Source organism: Oryx dammah, unplaced genomic scaffold, assembly GCF_014754425.2.
Source record: "Oryx dammah isolate SB20612 unplaced genomic scaffold, SCBI_Odam_1.1 HiC_scaffold_4, whole genome shotgun sequence".
Taxonomy (NCBI): Eukaryota; Metazoa; Chordata; class Mammalia; order Artiodactyla; family Bovidae; genus Oryx; species Oryx dammah.
The window spans coordinates 48,293,734-48,309,738 of record NW_024070188.1 but is presented as its reverse complement, the minus strand read 5'-3'; the positions used below and the strand labels follow the sequence as shown (position 1 = coordinate 48,309,738).

Here is a 16,005-nt window from a genome sequence, read left to right as displayed (position 1 = left end):
GGCATAACAATATCTACTTCATAATTATGGTCTACTTCATGGAGTTGTGAGGACTAAAGTAAGATGATGTCTGTAAGTGCCCTGATTAGAACGGTGCCTGGCACAGAAGTCACCAAGGATTGTTCGTTGGCATTAATGCTATTGTTTGGCAACCTTGTCCCAGTCACCTGCTGACCCTCTGCATCTTAGCTCATCCTCCAGAACAGCGGTCCCCAGCCACCTTGGGACCAGATACTGGTTTCATGGAAGATAATTTTTCCACGGACAGGGGAGGTTTCTGGATGATTCAAGCACATTACATTTATTTTGCACTTCATTTCTATTATTATGCCATCAGCTCCACCTCAGATCATCAGGCATTAAATCCTAGAGGTTGGGGACCCCTGCTCTAGAAGAAAAACAAAGAGGAGCTTTCTGCTTATAGGATATCATCTTGCTTGGACCTCCTGGAGCACATCCAGCTAATTTTAGAGCTGCTTACTCAGGAAAATGTTACTGAAATTCACTAAATTCTCAGAGAAAGCCCTCGAGGGCAGCTGAATGCCTGGCTGAGCAGCTTTCTGTCCCAGCAGGAAGAAGAGGCAGGGACTGTCATTGGTCACCTGCTTTCTCCTCCTGCTTCGCAGGTGTCAGAGCTCAGGGAACTGAGTGAGAGGCTTTGAAAATGCAAAGGCCCCTGGGATAGATTAACATCCTAATCCCCTCACAGTCACACAAGAGGGAGGCCTGACAGCTGGCTTTTTCTAAGGGGCTGTGAACCTGTAGGTGCCGGGGGCTTTACATACATCATCTCGTTTAATCCTGACAGCCCCCACAGATGGAGGGATTACTCCCCTCTACTTCACAAACCACAAGCAGAGGGTTGGTGGCTTGCTCACAAGTCCCTCCTGCTCCTTCCTGCTGGTCCAGGAGGACGCTGGCACCTGAGAGAAGTTCAAGAGCGAGCTAAAGGGGAGTAGAGACAAGCCTGCCAGGGTCTCTCTGGCCTTGCTCTGGGCCTCAGCTTCCCCACCTGCACAAGGGGTGCCCGGGCCTGTGTCTCATGCATCCTGTGAGTCCCTTCCTTCCCCTTGCCTTGTCGGTGCAGACAGCTCGCCCCTGTCCAGGCTCCTCTCTCCTTGTGGCATTTTTCTCCAGTTCCTGAGAAGGGCAGCCACCATCCATGCTACCCCTGCTGGACCCCCCAGAGCAGGGAAACTCTTTTGGGGTCAAGTCTGCAAGGGGCCTTTGCAAGCAGTTAAATTGTTTTTTGGATTTTCTTTTTTTAACATCTTTTTTTTTTTTTGGCCACATTGTGCAGCATACGGGATCTTAGCTTCCCAACCAGGGACTGAGCCCACTCCCTCTGCACTGGGAGTGTGGAGTCTTAACCACGGGACCACCAGGGAAGTTCCTGTAAGGGGTTAAATGGTTGCTGCATGGGCAAGCAGGTGGCCCCCCTCAGAAACCCAAATTCCCAGCCAGGCAAGGGGCAGCAGAGAACAGAGTCATTTTCTGTGCAAAACTTCCCACCTGCTCTTATTCTTTTGAGAAAGGCAAGTTGGCAGCAGCAGGGCTAGGCCTTTGAGAATATAAACAGCTTCATCTCCCCAACGCCTCTTCTCAATGCTCACTTCCTTCCATTGCTTTGCTCCAGGGGATAATTACTGAGTTGGGCTTTGCTGACCATGACTGGGAAACTCAAGGCCCCCCGGGGAGGAGGGCTGTGCCTGAGGGAACCCGATGGAACAGCAGCAGGAGGCTGTCCTGGGATCAGGCCCCAAAGGGCTGAAGGTAGGGGGCACACATCATACCTCCAAAGGCAGGCCTCATGGTGAAATCGTGGTCATCCACTCTGAGAAGCGGCTGAGGTTTTCCATGTCGGATTTTGGTCATATCAGGGTTCTTCTTATACAGGTGACTGCAAAGACAGGCAAGAAACGTTTTCCATCCTCCCACCGAGGCATTTTGTAAAATGATTTGGGGAGATTACTTTCTGCAGGATCTACCTGTTAGACGCTTTTCCCCCATCTTACTGTCTCTCTCCCCTGAAGGGAGGTTGAGAGATAAACGATCCTTGCTCCCCGATCCCCGCTTGCCCCCAGCACCCCAGGCCCTCACCAACAGGCTGACCTGAGGACCTGGCCCTTCCAGAGGCTTCTAAAATAGATCCCTCCCAGACAGGACCCCATTCTACCTTGGCAAGCTCCTAACTGTCTTGCCAAAGGTCATGACTGGATGACCAATGCTTCGGTTGAATGGTTTATGATGTTTTTTTTTCTTTTGAAATATTTCTTTAGGAATTTCCCTGGTGGTCCAGTGGTTAAGAATCTGCCTACTAATGCAGGGACATATCCTGATTAGGGAAGATCCTACATGCTGCAGAGCAACTAAGCCCATGTGCCACAGCTATGAAAGCCCACATCCCAGAGGCAGTGCTCAGCAAGAGAAGGAGCCCCAACGAGGCTCAAGGGAGAGTGCTACCTGCTTGCTGCAATTAGAGAAAGCATGCTTGCAGTGGCCAAGACCCAGTGCAGCCAAGAATTAATTAAATTAATTAATTAACTTACAAAAATTTCTTCAATGTTGTTATAATATTTGTTTTGTGATAAGTAAAATTCTGAGACAAATAAAATTTTAACAGGCTGGTTTGATCCTGGCCAGACCTGATATTCCTCATGTCCATCCAGTTGGCAGCTGTCTACAGAAGCGGAGAGAGCCTCAACCCTCGGGAGAACAGACCATTACCATTCACAGCCAGCGGGCATGGAGGCCACAGCTGGGCACAGAACTGCTCGAACCATCCAGCCAGGTGATGAGGGAGGGGTGTTGGAGCCCAGGATGGCAGACCCCGCTTCCCTGTCCTTCCTTTAACCCAGAGGACAAAGGAGTGATTCTCTCCTCACTCACACTCATTCTTTCCATATCTTTTTTCCCACCACAACCACACATAATCCTAAAGCAGTCAAGTTCCAAATATTCCAAAGCAATATTCTACTTACAGGACGATCACTAAACATGAAACATCATAAGAGGAGAGGGAGGATAAAATGGAGAGGAAGGAAGGAATGCAAGCAAGCAGGTTATTTGAACATTTAGGTCTGATGGAATGTGAGTTTTAATTTTTTTTTTTTTTTTTGGCCATACTGTGATGCTTACAGGATCTCAAAGTTCCCCAATAGGGATGGAAAGTGGGCCCCAGCAGTGAAAACCCAGAATCCTCACCACTAGGCCACCAGGAAACTCCCTGAGATTTAATTCTTGATGGAAGGAAATAACCTTATAAGAAATCAGTGTTACTATAATACTATCTGTAATGTGTTAGATATTGAAAGGTTTTAGAAATCAAGGGAGAGACTTTGTTTTTGAACGTCTATTGTTCATTTATATACAGCCCTATTTACTCTCTGTGTTCTTATCACATTTCATTGACTTTTTAGAGGAACAAGCATATTTTCCTGTTTAAATTCTGTAAGAGGAAAGTGACACATTCCCTGTCTCATGGTCCTGCTCTTTGAGACATCTTCCTATGAAATCCTTAAATTTCATTCTCTCAGCTCTGCCCAGGTGGTATTATTGGATGGGAGGTCAAGAAAATGGCAACCTACTCCAGTATTCTTGTCTAGAATATCCCATGGACAGAAGAGCCTGGCGGGCTTCAGTCGATGGGGTCGCCAAGAGTCAGACACAATTGAAGCGACTTAGCATGCAGCATGCCTAAAAGAATTTGCACAGAGGGTCTGTTCCTGGAATAGAGCTGTCGCCAGAGATGTCTGCAAAGAATAGAAGGTAGGGGTGGTGGAGAAACTCTGCAGGGCCTGGAGATCAGCATCCACCATGTCCCACTGTCTGCACAGCCTGGCACACCATTGCTTTACCAAACATTTCTTTTTCCATCTTCATGTGGATTGCCTTCCTCCTGACTGAAGTCCTAAACCACTACCTCCAACATCCTCCTTTATCTTTAGCTGAAGATGGTATTTAATGTGAGGGCTTGGCCATTTGGGAGAATTACTCATTTTTCCTGTGTCTCTCCCATGGATACAGATTATTGAACCTTTGTTTGATCTTCTCCTGTTAAGTTCTCTCATGTCAATTTTATTCCTACACCAACCAGAAGAACCTAGCAGGGCAGAGGAAAATATCTTTGTCTGGACAATATGGACAGCCATCCTGCTCTCTCGTTGCATGATTCTTTGACTCCTGGACTAAAATTTATTTTCTCAGCACATTCCTATGGAGCATTTACTCTGTCCAAAGACTCCTCACTCAAGTCATGGGAGGACAGACACTCATTCCCCTCAAGATAAACAGACAGTAAACAAATGGAGAAGGAAAGAATATGACTTCAGAAAGTATGTGCCATAAAAATATAATAAGGCAGAGTAAGGAAGAAGAGAGAGATGGGTTGGGGTAGAGGGTGGTCAAGGAAGCCTTGTGAGCCCTGGAGAGAAGGTGAACTGTGAGAGGAGCTGAAGAAGTGCATCCTGAGAGAGGCACCAGCAAGTGCAAATGTCCTGAGGTGAGTCTTATGTGTGGAACAGTAAGAAGACCAGTGGGTAGAGAATGAGGCAGAGGAAAGCAATAAGAAAGGAGGTAGGAGACAAGGCCAGGGGCTAGGTCTGAGGCCCTCAGACGTATGACACTGAAAGGGGAAACCCATGGGAATTCTAAGCAGGGGAGTCACAAGGTCTGGATTAATACCTAAGAAGATCACTCAGGTAGAAGAGATGGTGGAAGGGCAGAGAAGCAGCAGGAAACCATTAGAAGGCTTTTGCTGAGAGAACATGCTACCTGGGTTAGGGCAGTGAGTGGTGAGGGTGTAGAGAACTGATCAGATTTCAGGGAGGCAGAAAGACCTTGCTGATGGCTTAGGGATGGGGATGGGGGAAACAGAGAGGCAAGGATGGCCCAGGATTATGACTAGCACCTGGGTGAATGGTGGAAACATTCACTAAGATGATAAAAGCTGGGGGAGTGGCATGTTTGTGGAGATGATGGTGCATCAAATTCTTAGGAGCCATCTCGATTTCCGGATGCCTGTGAGACACCAGGTAGAAAGTGCAAATAGGGTGGTGGCAACTCAGAAAGCAGGAGCAGTAGCAGTGTTTTCACTTCCTTTGGACTTGTAGGTTCTGGAGGTCCCTGGGGGCTCAGCAGAGGTGCCTGACCCTCCTTCTCCCTGAGCCCTTTGAACTCTGCCCTCAAACACCCTGGCCCAACTTCCATCCCTTCTCCCCTTCTCACCCTAATTCTCATCAGCATTCAAACTGAATTCTAGTCTCTCTCACCTTGAACCAAAACAAAGAAGATCTGTCCAGACCCCACAACCTCCTCCTGCAAAATTCACTGGAAAGTGAAGGTGGCACTGTGGGGGTAGTTATATTCTCATTTGAACGTTTCTTTTTTTAAAAAATCATCTCTCCCTCCTCCCAATAAGTAAATAACTTTCCCAAAGAGCTGCAGCCACTTTCTCAGTCCCAAGTGCTTCTTCCCCACTCGGGCGAGCCGAGGCCCTGCAGGTGCCCTTGCCGAAGGTCAGGGAGGGCCAGCCTCTGCTGGAAACCTGTCTTCCAGGACAGGGCGCTTGGTCCTCCTCCCACCTCCACTGCAGTTTTTCTCCCTCCTCAGCAGCTTCTTTTCATGCCATTTTCCTCAGGGCCCTGTCTCAGGCACCTTCTCTCCCTTTCAACACTCTCTCTGGCAATGGCTTCAACTGGCATTCACTTACTGATGATTCGAGACCTGAGTCCCTTGCCCTGGACCTCTGTATCCTACTAACTGGTTATTCCCAGCTGGGTATGCTATAGGCTTTTCAACTCAACATGTCCACGGTTTGAGAACTTCTAAGCGCAAAGTAACCCAGCTGAAGGATGGGTGGGCCATTGTATGAAACTGGAGAAAGGGTAGGAGGGGTGAGGATGAAATGGACAGACTGAGGTTGCAGAGCTCAGCCAGGGAGAGCCTTGAAGATGCTGTGAAGAATTTTATCTCTAACCAAAGGCTGAGGGAAAACATGGAAGGGTGCTGGAGAAAGAAGCCTTGATCAGATTTGCTTTTGGACAAGGCAGCTGCAGCTGCAAGCTCTGAGGAGAGGCCAGTGGTCTCTTCCCGTCCTTTAGCTGGAAAGTGGGACCTCAGTCAGTTCCCTAGAAGCTTGTGTGGTCACAGAGAGGTCATTTCAAGGACCTGCTGCCCACTTGGGTCTCTTCCCCAAGAAGCTGAGCGGGACCAGGCATGGCTCCCTGCGTGGCAGCCCCTGGGGAGCTGTTCAGAAGCCTCAGCAAAGACATCCCAGGATGGTGGGAGGCAGAGCTCAGCCCGAGGGCTTAGCCCATCACGGACAGTAAATTGTGAGGGCAGCCGGCTCGCTGCCCTCCCTGCCTTGCAGGGAACAAATCCCTCCGGGTCAGCACAGTTTCTCTGTTTGGAGGGGAGGATTAGGGCAGCGGAAGTCCTCATATGCCAGCATGCTGGGGAGAGGGAGATTGACATCCCAGTGCCATTCAGAGGACCTGGAATTTTTCTTAAAGGTCCAGTCATTTGATAACTCAGGCCGCTGATACCTTGAGGCTTGGGATGTTTGTGGGAACAGGATGCCCTGTATCCATCCTTCACAATGGGTGCCCACCCGAGTTCGAATGCCCGAGCCCTCCCACCCCAGACTCCAGGGGCAGTATGTTGGGCCCCAGCTGCGAGGCTGGTAATCTTCACAGAACCTCAAATCCAGTGAAAGGGGGAGAGCAGAAAAATGTGTTCACTCCACCTTGAGAAGCAGGACAAGTGCCATCGTTTTGAGGGTTATTTGCTGCAATAACAACAGCAATCATAACGACCACACCCCCTTGAGTCACCCCTCCTTTCACAGGCCCCAAGCTGCGGTCACTCCATCATTCTATTTGGAGAAATGAGGTTCAGAAAGATCAGGAAACATGGCTACACAGCCAGCAAGCAGCAGAAGCAGGTCCCCAACCTGGTTTTCCCTGACTTCCCAACCCCACAGACCTCTGGGGAGAGGGAGGGTCACTGGGGAGAGAGAGAGAAGGGTTCCTGGGTCCAGCCTTGGAGCCATGATGCAGAGAGAAGGGTGGTCAAGTGCAGGCAGAAGCAAGGGGGCAGCAAGTGGGGAGGAAAGATGAAAGGGGCCCCGCGCTTTGGGACCAGGAGAGGCCAGACAGTGTGATCAGGACAGAGCCCAAACTCCAAGGTCTTGTTGTATTTTCAGATCTCAAGAGAGAAGGGCCTCTCTTGGCAGGAAAGCAGTCATGTGGTCGGGGGGCCACCTGAGGCACCAGGATGGGAAGAAGTTGGAATAAAGCTGGGAGGCTGAGAGGCCAGAAGAACAGAACAAAACAGAGAGCCAAGAGCAAACAGGCTCACTTGGCAGTGAGTCAGTAAAAAGGGACACAAAGGGTCAGAAAACTGGAAGCGGTTTTGAAAAAGCTGCTGCTGGACAGAATAGTTGTTTTGTGAGGGTATGTTGGTTGGAGTGACACAGAGAAGGCTGACAGGTTAGAAGAGGTCCCTGTGTGGCTGTATGTGTGGATGTGACCATATGTGTTACATGTGAATGTATGACTGTATGTCAGACCAAGTGTGTGGTATGTGGTGTGGGGTATATGTGTGTGTGTCTGTGTGTCTGTATGTCTGTGTGAACAGGACATCTAAGAGAAGGAGCTATTCCACAGAGGTGAAATGCTCTAAGACTGTCAGGAGAAAGGGTCAGGTCATTTCATTCCTATTTATCAGTATACCTTAACTCTTGTGTCAATAATGAAAGTACTTGTTCGTCAAATATTTGGCTGAAATTTTTCACACACAGACGTAGCTCTGTGATTGTCTGAGTGTGCACACACCCTGGTGGATTGCAGAAAGGCCTGGAACCATGTTTCCTGATACGACTTTTCTCTATTGTTTCTTCCGGTTTCTGCTCAATAATTATTTTATATTCTTTGAATGATGTATGTTCATCTTTTCACCCACATGACCACCTTATGGGATAGATTTCAAGTTCTCATTCCTAAGGGTCAGATTTAATTCATCAATAAACAGTATGAAGTTTCCTCAAAAAATTAAAACTAGAACTACCATATGATCCAGCAGTTCCACTCTGGGTGGAAGAAACCAAAAACACTAATTTGAAAAGATACATGCACCCCAATGTTCATAGCAGCATTGTTTACAATGGTCAAGATGTGGAAGCAACCTCAGTGTCCATAACAAATGAATAAAGAAGACGTGGTATATATTACAATGGAACAGTACTCAGTCATAAAAAGAAGAATGAAATTTTGCCATTTGCAACAACATAAATGGCAAAAGGGCAGGGAGAAGTTGGAATAAAGGAGGATATTATGTTAAGTGAAATATTAATAAGAGAAAGACAAATACTATATGATATCACTTATATGCAAAATCTAAAAAATAAAACAAAGTAGTGAATATAACAAAAAAAATAGACTCACAGATATAGAGAATAAATTAGTGATTAGGAGTGGGGAGAAGGAAGGGGAAGGGATAAGAAAGGGGTAGGGGCATAAGAGGTACAAACTACTATGTATAAAGTAAATAAGCTACAAGGATATATTGTACAGCACAGAGAATATAGCCAATATTTTATAATAACTGTAAATGGAGTATAATCTATAAAATTTTTGAATCACTATGCTCTATACCTGAAACTAATATAATACTGAAAATCAACTATACTACAGTTTAAAAAAATTTTTTAAATAAATTCAGTCTGTCCACAAGCTCAAGCAAGTGTCTGGGAATGAGACTGTGGGTCTTCTGAGGAGGGACAGAGATGCTGTAATTGCCCAGGTTGCAGAGTGGAATCCCTGAGGGTCCCAGAGGGGCTCATGCTGAACCCAGCACCACTGGAGAGAATAGACAGGTTCAGATGAAGCTTTCCTTCCAGCCTGAGTAAGTCAGGGTCCTAGGATCTGGACCCGACAAGCTACTAGCAACTGCATGAGTTACTCAGGCTGACGTCTTGGCCTCTGTAAAATGAGGCAGTGTTTCCCCGAGTGTTCTCTGTGGAATATGAAACCCACAAGATAGTCCAAAAAAAGTGGTGGGTGTGTTTTTTTGATAACCTCTGTGTAATTTATCCCCCTCTTCAAATACACAATGTCTATTTACATAGTAAAAGTACCTGTTTAAAATGGTCTAAACCAGGATTTCCCAAGCTTCTTAGACCCTGGAGCCTCTTTTTCATACAATACCTATTCACATTTACAGAATTAGAACTCAGGGGAACTGCTGGATCCAGTGACCTCTGAGGTTCCTGCCAGTTCAACAGCCTAGGATCCTGAGATTATGTGTAACCAGGATGAGCCCTCGAGAGTGCTGCTTCTTTTCCATCATCCTGGTCAGTTTGTAACTGGTTGCTTTCTGACTGAGTGGTATTAGACTCCACAGAGTCTTCACGTCTCCCAGAGCAGCAGTCTCTAAAGTAGGGGCACACGTGGAGGGCTCAAGATAGTCCACTGAGTTGCAGGAAGTAGAGACTGTGACTCTTATTTACAATTAATTTTTATCTAAAAACAAAGCTATGAAACTTTAATTTAGTACACATATTTATAATAGTACATGTATGCAATTTGTGCATACACACACACACACACACACACACACACACACGCACACGCCCTGGAGGTACAGTTTCAAAAAACTGTCACTGATAGTGGTACATGATTAGAAAGGGAAACTAGGGGATGCCCTAGTAGCCCAGTGTTTAAGACTCTGTGATCTCACTGCCAAGGGCCCAGGTTCAATCCCTGGTTGGGAAACTAAGATCCTGAAAGCTGATGTGACGAAAAAAAATTTTTTAAAAAGGAGACCACTGGCTTAGAAAATGTACCTCGAGATATTAGCTTATATTCATAATCACTAGTTCACGCAGTGCCTAGTAGGATGGAAAACAGGTGTGTAACATCTCACACGTGGTGTGGATATCTTAGCTGCTTGATCTTTCCTTTGTGCTGAACAGACCTAGAGTATCGTGCTTGGTATATCAGTTCAAAACACACAGTAAGGAACTTGATTTGTGATAATGAGTGCACATTCTGGGCCTAACCAGTTTTTCTTGGAAATGTTTCCCTTACATCACAAAATTGCCTTCTCTGTTGTCCACACAAGTATTTCTGTTAAGCTAGCAAATTTCAAACCCCTTTTCTAAGATTCAAAACAGTGAAATGATACTCGAAACCATTATAAAATTGTTACCAATCAAATAATTTAAAGAAAATAACTCCCAGTTACATGTTTTCTTCATAATTCAAACTAAATTCCTGTATACCATTCCCCTCAAAAAAAATTGTTGAGGTAATTGCTTAGCAAGCCATTTATGGTCCCTACAGGATGTAATCCCGAGAATCAAGCCAGCACAATCTGAGACGTACAAAGATGCTTTACCCACTAACTCTTCAGCTACCTGCCTTAAATCAGAATGCTTTGGAGGAACACAAACATCCGAATGAAAGGCCCAGCCTGGTCACTCACTGCTGGTGACACGATAGTGTATTTGTGCCCAGTGAGAGGCTGTGCTCATCTCCCTCCGCCTGGAAAAGAGATTCCAGTAGGACGGACGATCTAACCCCCAGCCCTCGCGGAAGCTGTCCCAGAGTGCAGCTGCCACCTCCAGTCACCTTCCTCCCATCCTGCCCACGACTTTACCTTGGCTTGGTTTCCAGCTGCCCTGTCCATCTCCTCTTCTTGGGCTTTCTGCTCTCCACAAGAACCATCAAGCAAAACAAGAACAAAATGAGTCTTGGAAAATAAGGCATCCTGTGAATGTCTGTGATGCTACAAGCTGCCTTCCGGGGACCTGCAGCAGGGCAGATACCCCCAGGCTTAACCATTGAGTCGGTCTGCTGCCTTGAGCCGGCGCTGCGAGGAGGGCATGGCTGGCCTGGCTGAGTTTCCCAATCTAATATTGATACCGAGGCTTGTGCCAACCCACTTCCCACCCCTTTGGACTGTCGTGACACCAACAGCAAGGCTTTGCCCTCCCTGCTACTTAGTGATTGGCTATTAGTAAGTTGGTTCTCCTGTGAAACTCAGCTTCCGCTGTGTCCTAGTAGAGCTTTGGTTAAAACTGTTACATAAAAAAAAAAAAAAATTAAATCTCTTGAACATGCCAGCTTTTTGCTGAGATCATTAATCCATCTCGCTGGTGACATAAAACCAGTCTGTCACATGCACCAGGGAGCAGGTTGGATTCTGAGTGGATTTGCAGGAAGGACTTGTGGACACAGAGATGAGCGCCTGACTGTGCCCAGGAAATGCTGAGCAAACACGAGATTGACCTGTTTCCATAGGCTTGCTTTATTCCTTGAGCTAAGAGCCTGGGCTTTGCCTGTGGACAAGCGTGCTTGTTTTTTTTTCCCCAAATACACATCCTTTTTTTTTCTTCAATCTTATCAAAGCGTAAAATGCATTTTGATTTTGAAAGAAAGCATAAACCAAAGGAGAATTGGTGATTACGTAAGTTCACCTTCCTAGCAGGAACACTAGACTAATGCTGATCTTTCATCCTAAAAGGTATAATGTCGCCATCAGTGAGGCTTGATCCCTATCCTGGAATATGGAATTACGAACATTAGAAGTGCAAAGATACACATGGTTGTTTCATCTACTCAACCAAAGAAAATGTTTAAAAACTACTTACTGGGGACTTCCCAGGTGATTAAGACTCCAAGCTTTCTATTGCAGTGGAGCAAGTCAGATCCCTGGTCAGGGAACTAAGATTCCACATGAGCAAAAAAAGAAAACAACCAAAAACTACTTATTTCTTGCTCGCTGCATCCTGGGAACGGAAACGACAAGTGTGCAGAGACATCCTTATAGGTGGGGATGGAGGTCAGAAGGAACAATAGCTAAAGGGGAAACAGCATTAGGGTTTTCTTAGGAAAGGATCAAAAGCAGTTCTTTTGATCTCTTTAAGCAAAGTGGTATGACATGATCCACTTTATTTTTTCAGGAACTTCTAACTGGTATCAGTAAGGTCAGAGAAATTGTCATAATAAAAGAGGATGAGGTCCTGCCCTAAGGGAGGGGAACGGGGAAGACGAAAGCATGAGATAGTCAAGTCATCACCAAAGGGCAACGGTGACTGTTCAGAGTAGGAGGTGAAAGAATTCAGTGAAAGCCAGGACTCTAGAGTAGAGGCAGGCCTGGTGGGTCATGAGGCTTTCCAGGTGGCATTAGAATCCCAGGTGGTAAAGAATCTGCCTACGAACGCAGGAGATGCAGCAGGCACAGGTTCAGGTAGATCCCCTGGAGGAGGGCATGACAACCCACTCCAGTACTCTTCCCTGGAGAATCCCAGGGACAGAGGCGCCTGGCAGGCTATAGTCAATGAGGTCGCAAAGAGTCGGACACATCTGAGCACTGGTGAGTTCAGTTCAGTTCAGTTCAGCCACTCAGTTGCGTCCGACTCTTTGCGACCCCATGGACTGCAGCATGCCAGGCCTCCCTGTCCACCACCAACTCCCAGAGCTCACTCAAGCTCATGTCCATCGAGTCAGTGATGCCATCCAACCATCTCATCCTCTGTTGTCCCCTTCTCCTCCTGCCCTCAATCTTTCCTAGCATCAGGGTCTTTTCTAGTGAGTCAGTTCTTCGCATCAGGTGGCCAAGGTATTGGAGTTTCAGCTTCAGCATCAGTCCTTCCAATGAATATTCAAGACTGATTTCCTTTAGGATAGACTGGTTGGATCTCCTTGTAATCCAAGGGACTCTCAAGATTCTTCTCCAACACCACAGTTCAAAAACATCAATTCTTTGGTGCTCAGCTTTCTTTATAGTCCAACTCTCACATCCATACATGACTACTGGAAAAAATCATAGCTTTGACATTATCTGATGTTCCTGAAAGGTGGACAAGTTTGGAGGGGGGAGATAAATTTTAACTTGTGGAGTATGAGATGTCATGGGACCTCTGGATGCCCAGTAGGCAGCTGGAGTATGAGCCTGGTGCTCAGGAAAAGGGTCTGGATTGAAGAAATAAATGGGGCTCCATCAGTGGCATGGCGGTAGTTTAACCACAGGAAAGGTGAGATCTTGTCAGGGAACAGAAGAGGTCAGAGCTCAAGCACAGAATCCTAGAAAATCTACACTCTTGCACTCTGGGTGGGCAGCCAGAACACAGGCATAGAAGAACTAGCAGAGAGGTTGACTATGAAAACCAAAGGAATTTCAGGAGTGGGCCAGTTATCAGTCAGTGCTGGGAAGGAGTAAGAGCTCAAAACAGTCTCCTGGATCTGGCAGCCCGAGCATTGTAGTTTCAGCTGTGAGATGTGGCAAGAAGCGAAATTGCAACGAATTAACTAGAAATTTGGGTGTGGGAGTAATTTAGTAAAGGGACTGGAGCTTCAGCTTCAGCACTGATCCTTCCAATGAATATTTAGGGTTGATTTCCTTTAGATTGACTGGTTTGATCTCCTTGCAGTTGGAGGGACTCTCAAGAGTCTTCTCCAACACCACAGTTCTAAAGCGTCAATTCTTTGGCACTCAGCCTTCTTTATGTTCCAACTCTCACATCCATACATGACTACTGGGAAAACTGTAGCTTTGACTATATGGACCTTTGTCAGCAAAGTGATGAATCTGTTTAAAAGTCCCATTCCTGCTAAAGATTTAGTGAGGAAGAGATGCGACCTACGAAAAGTTCTTTGCCATAAATTTTGTTCCAAAGATCTCTTTTTATTTCTGTCATTTGGAACAGGCCAATTAGGGGCTGACTGGCTGGGAGCCTAGAATCATGCATGGATGTTATTGGTCTTGAAGTATCTGTTTTGTTGCATTTCAGATGCAACTTACTTACCAATTTTTTTTTAAAATTTTACTTTTAGTAGTTCAATTCCTGTGATTACAGTAATAAAAATCAGTTGGAGATGTGTAACATTTCTTATAATTTTTTTTGAAATATCACTCACATACCATAAATTTACCCCAAATGGGGTTTTTAGTTTTGTGCAACTGTCACCACATCTAATTTTAGAAGAGTTTCATCTCCTCCTCCAAAAGAAACTTCATACACAGTAGCAGTCTCTCTTCATTCTCCATTCCCTCCGGCCCCTGGCAATCACCAATCTACTTTTTGTATCCATGGATTTGCCTGTTTGGGGTATTCCATATAAATGGAATCATGCAATATGTAGTCTTTTGCGTCTGGCTTCACTCAGTATGTTTTCATCATTCAGCCATAGTGAAGCAGGTATCGATAGTATAACTTCACTCCCTTTTATTGCCAAATAACATTGCATTGTATAGCTACATGTCTTGTTTATTCATGCGTCAGTTGATGGACATTTGAGTTTCCAGTTTGGGGCTATTAACAATACTACTATGAGGACTTCCCTGTCAGTTGAGTGGTTAAGACTTCACCTTTCAATTCGGGGGATGAGCGTTTGATCCCTCATCAAGGAGTTAGGATCCCACATGCCTCGTCACCAAAAAACCAAAACATAAAGCAGGAGCAATATTGTAACAAATTCCATAAAGACTTTAAAAATGGCCTACAAAAGAAATTTTAAAAATATTTTTTGAACATTCAAAAGCTATAAACATTCATGTACAAGTTGTGTGTATGTATTTTGTCTTGGACATATACCTGGGTGTATTCCTGGGTCATATAACTCCATGTTTAAATTTTGAGGAACTAGTAAGTGGTTTTTCAAAGTGGCTGCACCATTTTACATTCCCACCAGCAGCACACCCTCTAGCTGTGAAGTGGTGTCTCACTGTAGTATTGACGTGCATGTCCCTAATGTCTAATTAATGATTCAAGTATCTTCTTTGTGCAAACGGCTATTCAAATCCTTTGGCACTTTTTAACCAGGTGCTTATTTTTGAGTTATGAGTTCTTTAGATATTCTTGATACAAGTCTCTTATCAGACATATGATCTACATTTATTTTCTCCCATTTTGTGTTTTCACTTTATTAATGTTCTTTCAAACACAAAAGGTTTTGCATTTTGATGGAATATAACTTATCTTTTTTTTTGGTTGCTTGTGCTTTTATCTTCTAGCTAGGAAACTGCACTCATGTAGACAGTGCATTTACAAACGTGTTGAGCACTCAAAGTGAAGTCAACTGTTAAGTTCTTTTAATGATACCAGTTTTAATTTATAGACTGTCATGGCCTTAAAAATATTCTGTACAAAATACTGCACCGTGTTTGCACTACTTGCTTTCCTCCACTCACATTTTTATGAGTAGAACCTCGGCTTTTAAAATTCTGTTCTTACTCTTTGATGCATGTTGCATACTTCCCTGATGGGATGGATGGTTCTGTAAACAAAGGGAAATTTGCTACTGTATATGAACACCATTAATGGTCACTGTGAACCATTACAAAGAATGTGGCGACTTGCTTGTGCCTAAAAGGAGGAACCAGAACTAGAATGTGACTTTGCGGGGACCACATAGGTTCGTTTAATTGACCTACAGCTAAACCGTAATGTGTTTGTGTGTCTCTTCATTGCTTCCAGCATTTCAAGACATCCAGACACTACTACCAACATTTTCCTGTGCATTAACTTCTGCATGTGAAACTTAACTGTTACCGAACTTTGTAAATACGTGAATTTTTAAAATTTAGGTGGACACATTTTTTTGTCTGTTTATTGCTCTTCTCAGCTTTATTAAATAAACTTGCATTTTGGAAAAAAAAAAAACACCCATGGTCATGAAGATTTACATTTTCTTCTAAGTTTTTGCTCTTACTTTAAGGTCTTAAGATTCATTTTGAATTAATTTTGCATGTGGTGTGAGGCAGTGGATGTATAACTTTAACATTTATTTCTCAGGACCAAGGATTGTCCCCAGTGGCTCAAGATGAGGGGTGTGGAAAGTCCCCAGTAAGTTATATGCTGCCAAATTAGGCCAGAGTTAGGTGGGACTCTGGTCACACAGTCTTGTGTCCTACATTAAGGGTTCAAGCCTATTTTAAGGGCCCTGAGCTTTTCTATTAAAATGGTACAAGAAATATTTCAGTATTATGCATATTCCTGGA

At 45.0% G+C, this 16,005-nt stretch overlaps 1 protein-coding gene across 1 annotated transcript in view; it reads right to left on the bottom strand.

The window, feature by feature from the left end:
• Positions 1-10,784, bottom strand: part of GABRR2 (gamma-aminobutyric acid type A receptor subunit rho2) — a 39,480-nt gene extending 28,696 nt beyond the window's left edge. The window contains exons 1-2 of the mRNA XM_040238807.1: positions 10,660-10,784; positions 1,794-1,900 (exon numbers count right to left, since the gene is read on the bottom strand). Coding sequence (XP_040094741.1) covers positions 1,794-1,900; positions 10,660-10,769 — 217 coding nt within the window. The 5' untranslated portion in view covers positions 10,770-10,784. The remainder of the gene's footprint in view (positions 1-1,793; positions 1,901-10,659) is intronic.
• Positions 10,785-16,005: the final 5,221 nt, after the last annotated feature.